At 38.5% G+C, this 14,481-nt stretch overlaps 1 protein-coding gene across 1 annotated transcript in view; it reads left to right on the plus strand.

Moving 5' to 3' along the window:
* The window catches only part of LOC103192915 (LIM domain containing preferred translocation partner in lipoma), a 637,368-nt gene that overhangs the window by 101,116 nt on the left and 521,771 nt on the right, over positions 1–14,481 (plus strand). The window contains exon 2 of the mRNA XM_042780290.1: positions 13,438–13,550. Within this exon, the coding sequence (XP_042636224.1) occupies positions 13,438–13,550 (113 nt within the window). The remainder of the gene's footprint in view (positions 1–13,437; positions 13,551–14,481) is intronic.

A 14,481-nucleotide genomic window follows, 5' to 3' on the forward strand; every position in this document is an offset into this window, starting at 1 on the left:
TTGACACTTTGGAGATTTAAAAATGCTGTTTCGTTCTAGTCCATTTGTAGAACCAGGCTGTCGTCCTAATTTCATATTATTTGAAAGCCATTCAGCCTTTTCAACTGAGAATTTGAATGCTATTTATTCAACAAATGGAAACTGCTGTGTGGTAGAGAAATGCGGTACACATAGATGTGATACACCAAGGTGTTTCACCTTCACATAAACTATTTATTTGCGATTAAACAAGAGGGTAGTGAAGGCCCAGCATTCTGTGTTAGCCAAGCCTGGAATGAAACTGTCTATTTGAAAATCAGGAAGACTTCATTATTGCTTTAATGATAACAATCCTTGTTGTTTTCAATTTAATAATCTCAAGGAACATTTCAAGCTATTTAAGAAGATGATGGAGACATTAAACCTTTGGCTTGGGTAAATACAGCGATACAGTAAGGTTAAACACTGGGTTTGAATAGATTCTGGGATTCATTTCTAAGTCTCTTCCTTTGATTTTTTTGAAAACAAAGTACATGCCACTCACATTTCTTGTATAGCAATTAAGCCAAAAGGGAATAAAAATAAAAACACTTGTAATCCACGAGCCATAGCTAGCCATTGTTGACATGCTGTTTTATATGAAACTGGAACCTTGTTATAAGCACTGCTCATTAGCCTGCTTTTTCTTTCACATGATAATTTATCAGAAACATTGTGTTTGTCCCCCAGATACCCTGTTACTTGCTGACTGGGCTCAAATATTACCTTACCAGTGAACCATTCCCTAACTTTAAGTTATAAAATTTTGACATACCACCACCATCCTAGTTGTCCATCCCCTTTCCTTGCTTTATATTTTGATATAAGACTTATCACCATTTGATATTCAGTATGTTTTAATTATTTATTAATTTTCAGGTAGGCTTCTTATAGAGTATAAATTCCTAGAAGGCAGCACTTTTTTTCTTTTACATTTATTTGTTGCTTGGTAATTTTTTCTTCTCATGTATCCCTTAGTGTCTAGAATGATACTTGTGACCTAGAAAGGACTCATTGAGTGGAAAATCGATGGTAGATATATAGATCAGTATTATCATTTTGATGGTTATACAGTTCACCAGTGTGTGATTGACTATTTTTTACTATACTCTATTGATGAACATTCCATTTCCATTGCATTGCAGTGGAGATTCTTTTGCATGCTTCTCTTCATACTCTTGTTATTTGCTTAGAAGATTTACTAAAAACTCCATTGCTGTATCAATATTTTTAGAGCTTTTGAATATGATTACAGAATTTTCTTGTGAAAAATTCTATCTATTAACACTCCTATTCATATACTATAGGAGCTCTGGTGGTATAGTGTTTAAGGAATTTGGCTGCGAAACAAAAGTTCGGTGGTTTGAACCCACCAGCTGCTCTGCAGAAGAAAGATGAGGCAATCTGCTTCTGTAAAGATTTACAGCCTTGGAAACCCAATGAGGGTCACTGTGAGTTGAAATTGACTCAGTGGCAGGGAGTTTGGTGGTTTTTTTTTTCCCTCATTCATATACTAGTAGCATACAAGTGTTCTGGTTTTCTTTTACCCTTATATGTTATATCATTATTATTATTATTTTTTTTTTTACTGTGATTTGGGTGAAAATTTATAGAGCAAATTCAGTTTCCATACAGCAGTTTGCAAACACTTTGTCTCATGACATTGACTACAATTTACCCCAATACACCACCTCCCTTCCCACTTCCTCCCGACAGTCACCTCTTCCTGGTGTCCATCTCTCCATGCACCCCTGCCCCCTGAGCTGTCTCCCTGTGCATAAACAGCCCTTCTTTCTCCCATGATTGTTCTCTCCAAGGAGTGTATCTACCTAGTGTAAATGTTCACCTCATATGCCTGACTTTTGTTTGGCTGGAAGCCACAGGTGTGGGTTCAATTCCAGACCTGAAGGGCAGCTAGGGCCCATAGTCTCAGTGGTTCCACTAGGCTCTATCAGACCAGCAAACCTGGTCCCCCGCCCTTCTCCCCCCCAAATGATTTTGAGTTTTGTTCCAAATTGTTCTCCCTCTCTATCCAGGATCTCCTACATAGATCCCCCTATGCTTGACAGGGGTAGCTAGGCACCATCTAGTTCTTCTGGTGTCATAGTCATATAGGCTGTGAATCGCACTAATTCTTTCTATGAATCTTTGGTTTTCATCATTCTTCTTTGCTCTGGACAAGGAGAGACCCATCGTTGCATCTAGATGGCAGCTTGAAAGCTTTTAAGATCCCAGTCACTACTTGTCAAAGTAGGAGATGGAACAGTGTTTTGTGTAGTATGTTATGCCCCTTGAGCTTGATGTCCCCTGTGACCATGGTCCCAAGCCCACAAGTTCAACTACTTGGTCTCTCTGGGTAGCTGGCTGTGACCAAGAAGTGACTACAACCTTCTCCCTTGTCAGCTCTACTATACACCTGGGAATTCAGATCATACAAATACAGTTATAGGACCATTGTCTGCCAACCTTACACATGGTCTTGGGTACACTCCACACTTCATAGACATACCTAATAGTTCAGCCTGTCCACCCACCTGTCCACCCGTATACCCATGTTTGCCTTCACTGACAATGCAGTACTGTATGTATATCACTATTTTCAATTGTAGTCCTTCCTTTTGAATGACATTGTTTGCCTAGAAAATTAAGTATTATCAAAATCACCAATTTGTTTTTTTTTGCTAAGCAGTAGAGATTAAAATGGAAGAAAAATAGAAAAGTTAATTTTCTAATGTGTAATAGAGCTTGGACTCTAAAAATGTCTAGTGTGAGAACCAAGCTAATTGAAGTTATTTCATCAAGGTCACATATCTTCTCATTCACAGATGAAAATGTCTCATTGAGGGGGGCATGCTGTTACTAGTCTGATGGCAGTGAGGACAGGCAACCAGGAATGCCCAAGCCTCATTCTAATAATTAATTATCACTCCTCCCACAGAGTTCTCAAGTGGCCTGCACATTCAAAGAACAGGAGTAAAATGAGAACTAAGGGACTGTTTTATCAGTAGCTCCATGAGTCCTTGATCCCTCCTGGACAGGTCTTTCTGTTTACACCGAAATTGCCCACAGACTCAGACTTTAGGAATAAGCAGGATTTTTATTCCTATCTTCTCCTCACACCATCATATCTTGGGGGTCAGCACGTTCAATGAGCTGCAACTTCCAAAGGACTCTAGCTTGACATTCTGATCCTGCTCAATGAAGCCAAAAAGAATGGTCTAGATGATAGTTGGCTTGTTTGTCGTGGGAGTGAGACCCTGTTTAGTTCTGAGGTGGGAAGTATAAGGAAATGGGTACTGTTTTCTAAAACTGAGATCCTTGTAGTATTAACTGGATCAGTCAAATTAGCAACCCCTCCCTTGTTAAAGAGCAGAAGTGGAATTGGAAAAGAGTATAAATAGTGAAGTGGAAAGGTCTAATTTCTAATAAGAATGAGAGGTAAATCAAGGCAATTTCTATCATATTTTAGTTATAACCAATGGATAGTAAGGGAGCTCTGGTAGTGTAGTGGCTAAGGCACTTGACTGCTAACCAGAAAGCTGGTGGTTCAAACCCACCAGCCACTCCTCAGAAGGAAGATGGGGCAATCTACTTCCGTAGTGATACTGCCTCCGAAACCCAAGGAGAGGTGGCTATGAGGCGGGTCCTCAATGGCACATAACAACAGACAACAACAATGGATAGTAAATAGATTAGTAAGGCAGAAGGTGAGGCATTACATGGGATTTGCCCTCAGATAAATATCAGATATTATTCTCAGTTATTACAATCCTAGTATTTCCTGGTGGTTTTAAAAAATTACTCATCTGAACATTTGGAAATGACACATTTCTACAAAAAAAGAAAAATACAACCAAACCCACTACCATCAAGCTAATTCCAAGTCAAAGTAACTCCTGTTGGGTTTCCAAGACTATAAATTTTTATGGAAGTAGATTGCCTCATCTTGCTCCTGCTGACCAGCTGATGGGTTTGAACTTCCAAACTTCTGGTTGGCAGCTAAATAAATGCCTTATCCACTATATCACCAGAGCTCCTTATCACATCTCTAGGTACTGAATATTTTTCTTTTCTGTTTTCATTGTGTGTGTTTATGTTTTAAAATTTAAAATTATTAAAACAATGACAGCTTAAAAATTTATACAATGAAAAAAGTCAATTTTCCTTTTACTCTTATAGCCATTTGCAAAATTCAGGTGCTTCTTAGAGGCAACTTCCAGTACTAATTTCCTGGAAATCCTTTCCAAAGATATTCCAAGATAATACAGACATGTACATATAGATGAATGACTACGTTTTCACACAAATGGTAACAAATTATACATGCTGTCCTCAATGTTGAATGGTTCACTTTAAAAATATTTCACCTAGTGTGCTTTTTGGTACATTTGTTTTGGTAGCATATGTGTCTGGATGCAAACTGAAGATTGAATTGAAAGTGAAATTGTAAATACAGTCTTCAATTACTTAGTTTCATAATAAATTGCCTATGAGGAGAAAGCTACAGCTGTGGCATAACTCCATCACCTTCTGGAGATTGTCACTCCTGCTACATTTCTCTCATATTTTCATTTGCTTTCTTCCCCCACCCTATAAGTCCTTGTCCATAGAGCTTCTTCCTCTTCTGAGATTTGATCTCTTCTCCTGAGAGGTCAAGTGTAGACTCAGTTGCCGTCTTGTGCATAAGTGACGAGAAAGCGTTGTCATGTATTATACAGGCCTTGTATAAGCCACTTGCATATAATGTAGCTCAATGATGTTCACACTGTGAATTGAGACCCATTTATGGGTCACACAATCAATGTAGCAAATCACACCAGCATCTTTTTTAATAATTAAATATTATAGCATAGACAATTTCAATGTGCATTATAGTGGTAAGTGTGGTTTTATGAAACCCTTGTTTCAGGTATGCCTGTACTTACATATCTACATATATATGTATTGCATCAGGATATAAAAGGTGTTTCTTACTCTGGATTGTGATCAGAAAGTCTCAAAGTCACTGTTGTGGCTGATTTGTGAAGTGGATATTGTCATTCCCATTTAATAAGAGAGGAAAAATCTGAGATGGTAACATTGCCTTTTCCAAAGTCAAGACTAGAGTTGTAGTTTGTGTTTAAGTTTCAGAGCTTGAAATATATACTGTGGTAGTTACATTTGTGTGTCAGTTTGGCTGGGCCTGGTTGAGTGGCTGTATTCCCCATGATGAGACTGGTAATCAACTCCATGGTGGAATCTACTGGGAGCAGCTGCGTAGCTGCCTTAGGGAATGTGGTTTGCTTCCTGTATATAAGCAGAAGCCTTGGGGAATGGTCTCTAGCTTATGGCATGCTTGGACCCTGCATGTAGCCATGCCGTTGTTCAGCAGCCTGTCATGCTCTGCTGACCTTGGGACTTACAATGGACTTGAATTAATAGCCTGCTGTGTGGTTTGGTAACATTGGGACTGTGCCATTTTATTTGTCAACCTTGGGCTTGTTAGCCTCAGCAGCCAGTAGCTGCCTGAGTGAAGAGATACTTCTAGCTTCAGTGGGCCGGGAGCAGGAGGCAGAGCTGAAGCCCAAGGCTGAAGGGCTTTCACCCAGCCCCGAGAACCTGGCATTTTGAACTCAGAGTTCTAGACTCCTGAACTGTAAGAGAATAAACCCTGTTTGTTTAAGCCATCCCATTTGTGATATATTCCTGTCAGAGTGGCAGTAGTTAACCAGAACATAGACTATTTTTGTTTTCATGTAAGTTCCTTTCTTAATTGGTTACCATTAAGGGAAATGAGTAAGTGTTTTTACTTGAAGCTCATTATTTGGTCATTATGATTTTAATAAAACCATTTGTTCCTTTAGTTTTTTACCTTTATGTTTTGTTTTTCAACCCAGTCGCTTTTTCCCTCATAACTTAAATTCTTCTTAAATTGAGGGGCCTCTAAGTGATTTTACACTATACATACCTGAAAGTTTAGATGTCCTTCAATCAATTAGTAGAAGCACCACATTTAAAAAAGAAAAAAAAAAGGAGAATCAACTGCTGCCAGATGGAGTGAGAGCCTTGCTACTCCACGTGCAGTTCACAGACCAGCAACTGAAATATCACCTGGGAGAGTATTAGAAACGCAGACCCCTGCTCCAGGCCTACTGAATCAGAATCTGCATTTTAGTGAAATCCCCAGTTGATTTGAATGTGCAGTGATATATGCGAAACACTTGTCTAAGGTATCAAGTCGGTCATTTTTTTTTTTACACAACATCAGTTGAGCTACAGACAGATTGAATGGTTTACTATCTTTTCAGTAAGTCAACATACATTTACTGAGTATGTACCATGTCCCAAGCCTTATGCCAGGCAGAGGGGAATGTAAAGATAAGTCATGAACAGGCTCTAACTTATAAGAACCTCTCAGTTCTAACTAGAGGAGGGTGACCTCTATTAACACATAAATCCAGTCAACTAGTTGTTGTTGTTTTCATGTGCCATCGAGTCAGACCCTACTCATAGTGACCCTTCCTTGGGTTTCCAAGGCAGTATCACTATGGAAGTAGATTGCTCAATCTTCCTTCCGGGGAGTGCCTGGTAGGTTTGAACCGCCAGCCTCTGGTTAGCAGTCTAGTGCCTTAGGCACTACGCTACCAGAGCTCCCAATCAACTAGTAGAGATCTATTATAGGACTGTGTATGAGACACAAAAGGGGACTGTTGTCTATGGCCCTGGGTGTGTTAGGTTTACATGGGTGTTTGGATGAAGAAGAAAGAGAACAATACTTTCTTTTTTTCCCACTGTAGTAAAGGAATCCAAATGATCTGAGTTGACTTGCTCCTTTGGATTTTCTACTACAGTCATACATAGCTAACAATTTATCACTTTATGTGCATGCAAATTCTTCTTCTTTTTCTTTTATTTGAGCTTTATTTCATGAAGTGATAAGCAAACTCTGTATTTACAAAGATACTTTCCTATATGTCCAACCCATGTTGCCAGGGTAACTACAGTGGCTTAAAACACAGCTATTTCTAGTTTGCTGGGCCTTGTACCATGGCTTTGGCTACACTACTTCTCAATGCTTATGCAGTGGTATCACTAGGGTGTGCAGGAGGTGCAGACTATACCAGGTGACACTGTCAGAGGGAATGACACCAAAATGAGTGTCTTGAAAGTTTTTGTACAGTGTTTTTGCATGAGATTATTTTTTATAAAAATATCCCTATAGTTAGTTAGAACAACAAAAACATTTTTTTAAAGCCTAGCATACATGTATCAATATACTTAATGTGAGTAAAACTCTATGCTTATTTACTTTTTGAACCCTCTAATGTACTCTGGAGAGCTGTCATTATTACCCACCTATGGTGATGCTTCAAATCACGTGGTTTTGTCTGCTGCATACACTACCAGTGTGCATGTTGTTGCCAGTGTTTTTATAGTCACTGCTGTTGTCAAATTTTCTGGTGCTTTAGCTACAATATTTGGGCAATTATTATTTGTAAACCTATATAAAAAACTTTTTTTGGAAATGAAGTAGTAAATAAAGAAAAAGAAGGAGAAAAATAAAAAGGGCTTCTTTTTATTTATTAATAATGTAACTAATTACATAATTCAATGTAGAAAGATTTTACAAAACAAATTTGTTAGTATTCATATAATCTAAGAAATATTTAAGCAATTTGCAGCTGTATTTATTGCATATTATTCTATGATTTAAATTGATTCAAACATTAGTAAAGGTTCTGTAGGGTCTGGTACAGAGGAGGTCTAAAGAAAGGGTGACACCAACTCTAGTGATGCCACTGGGTCACTGTCTTTTTATAACATGCATGGCTACTAACTGAATGGTAGAGGTTTGACTTCACTCAAAGGTGCCTTAGAAGAAAGATCTGGTGATCTGCTTCTAAAATATTAGCCATTGAAAACTCTATGAAGCACATTTCTAGTGTGGCACACATGGAGTATCCATAGGTCAGTGTCAATTCTGTGGCAACTGATTAGAAAAATATGCATATAAGAGGTTCTCGGAGCTTCTCCTCACTTCTTTTTGAAGTTAATGATACGAGTAACAAGCTACTTTATGAAGTAAATTGGCGTGAACTTGTCTTTGGAAATAGGCATTCAATATTTTCTTTCCTCAACTGCCTGTGCTACCTGTGGCACAAAGCAAAAGGCTTTTGAATATAGCTTCATAATTTTGGATGCTGTGAAGTAAATTAAATATGATCCTTCCCATGTATGATCCTTCCCAACTTGATTAGTCCAGGGCAGAGAGAAGTTCCTTTTACAACTCTTTACCATGAACTGTATAACTTTGAGTAAATCATTTTACATGGAAACTGAGTAACAAGTGCATTTTATATATGGGTATGTTTTAGATGGTAAGGAAATGGTTAAGGAAGGAATCCTGTTTATGGCCATGAGTCTATGGCTACTTTACCGTCCCTAAAACCATTATTTCCATCCTTGGTTTTGTATATGGTTCCAGTGACCCATCTGCCTGATGATGGCAGGCTCTTTTTCTGCCCTGCTTGCTTGATTTCTTCAGTGTCTCTGTGGGTCACAGGGTCTGAGAGTTGCATTTGGATTTTCCTATCAAGACAGAGAGGACAGGGCATGTACACGTATGAAGTCTACAGCTCAGACTTGCTAGCTGGGAGGAAATGCAGGCTCTTCCATTCACAGTTTTTCTCTAGGCAGGCTTCACCTAAAGCTAGATGGGTTCTATTTCATTGGTTTCAAAAATCTATTAGGTAGACGAAATGTCCATCAACAAAAGAATAAGGAAGCAAAATGTGGTATATAATGAATTATTATGCAGCCATTAAGAGAAATGGAATCTTGATGCATGCCACACCATGGATGAACCTTGGAAGCATTATGCTTAGTGAAATAAGTTAATTGAAAAAAGACAAATACTATGTGATCAGCCATAAACAAACAAACAAACAAACAAACAAAAAACCCAAACTCATTGCCATCGACTTGATTCTGACTCATAGCAACCCTAAAGGACAGAGTAGAACTGCTCCGTAGGGTTCCCAATAGGGAGAAAGAGTGCCGCATTCTCTCCACAGAGCAGCTGGTGGGTTTGAACCTCTGACCTTTCAGTTAGTAGCTCAGTGCTTAACCACTGCTCCACCAGGGCTTCTTATATGATCTCTTTTATATGAAATAAGCAAAGACATAGAAACCAAAGATTATTAGTGGTTACTAGGGGTCAGAAGGAGGGGGAAAGAGGGAGTTTTTGCTCAGGAGGAGTTGAGTTGAGGCGAACAGTGGTAGATTAATTTGGAAAAGGATTGTTGTTGTTGTTGTTATGTGCCGTCGAGTCGGCCCTGACTCATAGCGACCCCTCCTTGGGTTTCCAAGGCAGTATCACTACGGAAGTAGGATTGCCCAACCTTCCTTCCGAGGAGTGGCTGGTGGGTTTGAACCGCCAACCGTCTGGTTAGCAGGCAAGTGTCTTAGCCACTATGCTGCCAGAGCTCCAAGGCTGTACAACATGAAGAATGTAAACTATCACTGAATTGTACATGTGGAAATTGATGAATTGGTGGAGGTAGTATTGTATATATTTTCATATATTTGGGAACTCTGGTAGCATAGTGCCTAAGGCACTTGACTGCTAACCAGAAGGCTGGGGTTCAAACCCACCAGCCACTCCTCAGAAGGAAGATGGGGCAATCTACTTCCATAGTGATGTTGTTGTTGTTGTTATGTGCCGTCGAGTCAGCCCTGACTCATAGCGACCCCTCCTTGGGTTTCCGAGGCAGTATCACTATGGAAGTAGGATTGCCCAACCTTCCTTCCGAGGAGTGGCTGGTGGGTTTGAACCGCCAGCCTTCTGGTTAGCAGTCAAGTGCCTTAGCCACTATGCTACGAGAGCTCCCTCCATAGTGATACTGCCTCGGAAACCCAAGGAGAGGTCGCTATGAGTCGGGTCTGACTTGACGACATATAACAACAACAACACACAACAACATTTTCACCACAATGAAACAAAACAAAACAAAAATGTGTTATGGAAAAGATTCCCCCTCTTCCCAAAACACATAACATCTTGCTCTTTTCACTTAGCCATATTCCTGAAACTTGAAGATTGTATGTTTTCTTTTAGGATGAACTTTTTCTTCCTGTAGTTTAGAAGTATTTGCTCTTTTTCCCTTGTCTGTTGAAATGGTGAAGTATACATCCTCATAATAACTCTTAGTATGATTTAAGATAACAATTAAAGGTTTTTCATACCAACTGTCCCAGTTAAGATAACAATTAAAGGTTTTTCATACCAACTTTCCTCAAGAGACCCATCTTTCTATCACTTTCTCATGTTTATTTCTCTTTTCTAGATATTTTCCTATTCCTTCACATCATTTTTTTTTTTTTTTTTTTTTTAATGTGAGCTCTATTAATAAGAAAGCAGTAAGAAGGTTTTGATGATTGGGCTTGAAGAACTGAATGCTTTGGCCTCAATGACTGCTCTAAATAAAGCAGATAATTATGATGAGATTATGAGTAGGTCTTCTTAAATTCTGCCTACTCTCACTTATAAAGTGTATCTAAATTTATGTTGTTTATAAGTTAGTGCTTTTTAAAAAAATACTTTCTATTTTCCTTTTCTGTTCCTTTTTACTCTCCCCCCTCCCACTGAGTAACATCAACCTGTACCCCACTTTATGTTCTTGGAGAGAAACAACACAAGAGAGTATAGTTGGCTGGCACTAATTTGCTCAGAGATTTTGGGAAGTTCATGTAGATTTTGTGGACCTCTGTTTCTGCCTTTGTAGGTTGATCTTTAAGGTTTCATTTAGGTCTGGTACTATATGATACTCTGACAGTGCCCTATGGCATACCAGAATTTGTTGAAGTATGTAAGATGGTACTTTTTTAAAGTGGCTAAGAAGAAGACATAGATTGAGGTACAGTATTTGAACCTCAGCATTGTGCTGTGAATAAGAATTGGACAATCAAGTCTCCAACAACCTAGACTTTCTTTGCCTGATCATGTAAGATGTCAGTGTGAACATTCTTCACAGACATTATAACTTTTCAAGACAGAAAAGAACTTTCAGGTACTGTGTTTCTAGTGTAGTCATTGACTAACTAAGGGCCAAATGCGGGTTTATCAATCCTGGCAACACATCAGAATCACTTGGATTTTAAAAGAATGCTCAAGTCTAGCCCTTCCTTTCCAATGCCTTGGCCCCGCCCTCAAGATTCTGATAGAATTGTTATGAGATGGAATTTGAGCACCAGCATTTTTAGATAAGCTTCCTTGTAGATTCTAATATGTTGTCATGATTTAGAAATACTGATTGGAATTAATAAAAGTTAGCATGCTAAACAATGCATGGGACATATGCTGTCTGATTCCTATGCAGTGTATGAAATTCACTAATAAGGATATGGATAAAATATGTTTCCAAATATATATACTCTGAAAAGTAAGAAATTATTGCACTTTCTAATCTGGTGAGTCTAAAATAGGAATATTACAGTACTATAATACTCCTAAAGGAACTCTGGTGTTGTAATGGTTAAGGTATTTGGCTGCTAATCAGAAGGATGGTGGTTCAAACCCACCAGCTGCTCCATGGAAGAAAGATGAGGCAATCTGCTTCGGTAAAAATTTACAGCTTGGAAACCCAGTGTGTTTGTTATGAGTTGGAATAGACTTGATGGCAGTGAGATTGGTTTTGAATCATATTCCTAAGGGAACCCTGGTAGTGCAGTTGTTGAAGTGCTCAGTTAACCAAAAGGTCAGCAATTTGAACCCGCCAGCCATTCAGCTGGAGAAAGATGTAGCAGTCTGCTTCTGTAAAGATTTACAGCCTTGAAAACTCTATGGAGCAGTTCTGTTCTCTTCTATGAATTGGAATAGATTTAACATCCCACACCCAGTGCTATCGAGTTGATTCCAACTCATAGTGACCCTTTAGGACAGAGTAGAAATGCCCCATAGAGTTTCTAAAGCTATAAATCTTTAGGAAGCAGACTGTCTCATCTTTCTTCTGCAAAGCAGCTGGTGGGTTTGAACTACTCACCTTTTGGTTGGCACCCAAATACTTTACGCCACCAGAGCTCCTTGACTCAACAGCAGAGGAATTATTTTCCAAGAGTAATTTATAAGACCAATGGAAGCCAAGTGAACCATTTCAGAAGTTTATCAGGACAAACCAATTTATCCATCCTTCCACTGTACTGTTTAGACTCTTCTTTTTCTGGAGACTTAAGTTGTGATATTTTGAAACTATCTAAAAGTAGCTCATTTAATGATAGAGAGTACTGCTCTGCTACTAAGTATTAAACAGTTGAAATGCAAGGAAAGCTACTTATTCATAGAGGACAGCACTTTCCCAATCCATCAAAAAAACTTTTTTAGAAGGAAAAAAGAAAACACAAATAGATAAAATATTAAAAAAAGGAAATGCAGTTTTCATTTTCCCAAAAGATTACATGCAGTGAATATTTAAAAGGATTCCATAACATAAACACATAGAGTTCTTGATATATGCTTATACCTCCACCCTTAGGCATTAAGGTACTCTCTTTCAACAACTCTAACTTCAGTGTTTTTCAGTGCTGCTTTTGTTGATCATAGATTTTGTGGTTTCTTAGCATCCCAAAAGTTATTGCTTCTTAATCATATTCTATGTAGATTTCTGAATCTGATTTTCTTATTTCAGTTTCTTCTAATATGCACTTCATGTCTTTTCATATTTGCTTTCAGTAAATCATAGTTGTAACCAAGTGTTTCCTTCTCAGAAATTCTGGATGGATCCCTATTGCGTACACAATAAATTCAAACCCTTTTCTAGGTGTTCAGTATACCTAAAGAATTATTTTCATCATGCTCTAATTTTTATAACCCGGTAGTTATTATTTTACGTTCATTTATGTATATGCCAAATGATAAGTTGGTTATTATACCCTGTGTCCTGAATTTTCTTACCTCTATGCCTTTATTCTTGGCGGGACATAACAACAACATGCCTTTATTTCCCTGTCTTCTTGCCTGGATTGAACTTAGTACATCATAAAGTTCCAGGGCAGCTTAAATGGTTCAGTGAACCTCTCCTTGTTCCTCCAGCTGGACATAAACTTTCTTTTATCTTATTGTCCAGAAGACTTTGTGCATCTTAATAAATTGCATCTTATACTACCATTAGTTGTGTAGACGTTTTTTTTCCTCCTTTCTTGCTCTTGCTAAATATATATACATGACCTCTCTAGACTAGCTTTACTCTTCTTAGTATCAAATCTGGTCCTCTTCTAAAAACTAAGGCTACTAATTAAACTGAAGAGCACTAAGATAGCGATTAATTGCTATAGAAAGCAGAAAATTGTGTCAATTACGAGGCAGTAATATGCCAGGAAATATATGCTAAGAGTACTGTAAAATCATGTGGATATTAACTGCATATGTGTATTTTCTCTCTGTAGGTGATTTTCTTCCACCTCCGCCTCCACCTCTAGATGATCCCAGTGCCCTTCCACCTAGCTCTGGAAACTTCCCTCCTCCACCACCCCTTGATGAAGGTGCTTTCAGAGTGCAGGTAAAATCTGTGGTTGATGTCATGTTTATAACACATGCTAAGAAGGTCATGAACTCAGTGATTGTTTCTGTGGTGGATAAATACGTTGATAATACAGAGAGCTGTACAACTCGCGAAGAGCTAAGGTATTTTAATGCGAAATGCCCAACTCACGCTTCTCAGACAGAGTTCTGCTGGCCTGCACTCTGAAGCCCTGGAAATCTTTCTACCTACTACTTTTATTTCAGAACGGAAAGCCTTTTTTTAGAGATGACATTTGAGATATGCATGTTTTCTTGTTATTCTGGGACACACAGTCATGCTTATCCCCCTCCCCCATGCACACACATTGCAATCTGAAGAATAAGAGTGATTTTTAAGACCTTGGTTAATCACTGTGGGTCGTAATTGGTCAGCAGCGTCTTTCTAGCAAATGCAATGCAAAAATCCTAAGATTTCCTTTTCTGGGTGATTTCAAGGATGCACATTTGGAAAATGTATTGATTGTCTGGAGCTATTGTGCTCAGTTGTTGTTATATGCCATTGAGTCATCTCTGACTCATAGTGACCCCTCCTTGGGTTGCTGAGGCAGTATCACTACGGAAGTAGATTGCCCAGTCTTCCTTCCGAGGAATGGCTGGTGGGTTTGGAACACCAGCCTTCTGGTTAGTTGTCAAGTGCCTTAGGCACTATTTTACTAGAGCTCCCTGATAAAGCTATAGAATTATTGTTATATTTTTAGGTGGTAGTATTATAGATATGCTGAGGAAAAAAGAATACCTTTTAGAGAAACATGGAGCTATTTGTTGATGAAATGTAACAGTGTCTGTATTTGCTTCAAAATAATAGGAGTATGGGGGTCACTCAGTGAAAATATAAAGGAAAAAATTATCCATTGGTAATTATTGGTGAGTATATGGAGGTTTATTCTCTTATTCAGTTTACATGTATA

The sequence above is a fragment of the Orycteropus afer genome, unplaced genomic scaffold, assembly GCF_000298275.1.
Source record: "Orycteropus afer afer isolate SDZICR_OR568_19922 unplaced genomic scaffold, OryAfe1.0 scaffold00032, whole genome shotgun sequence".
NCBI lineage: Eukaryota > Metazoa > Chordata > Mammalia > Tubulidentata > Orycteropodidae > Orycteropus > Orycteropus afer.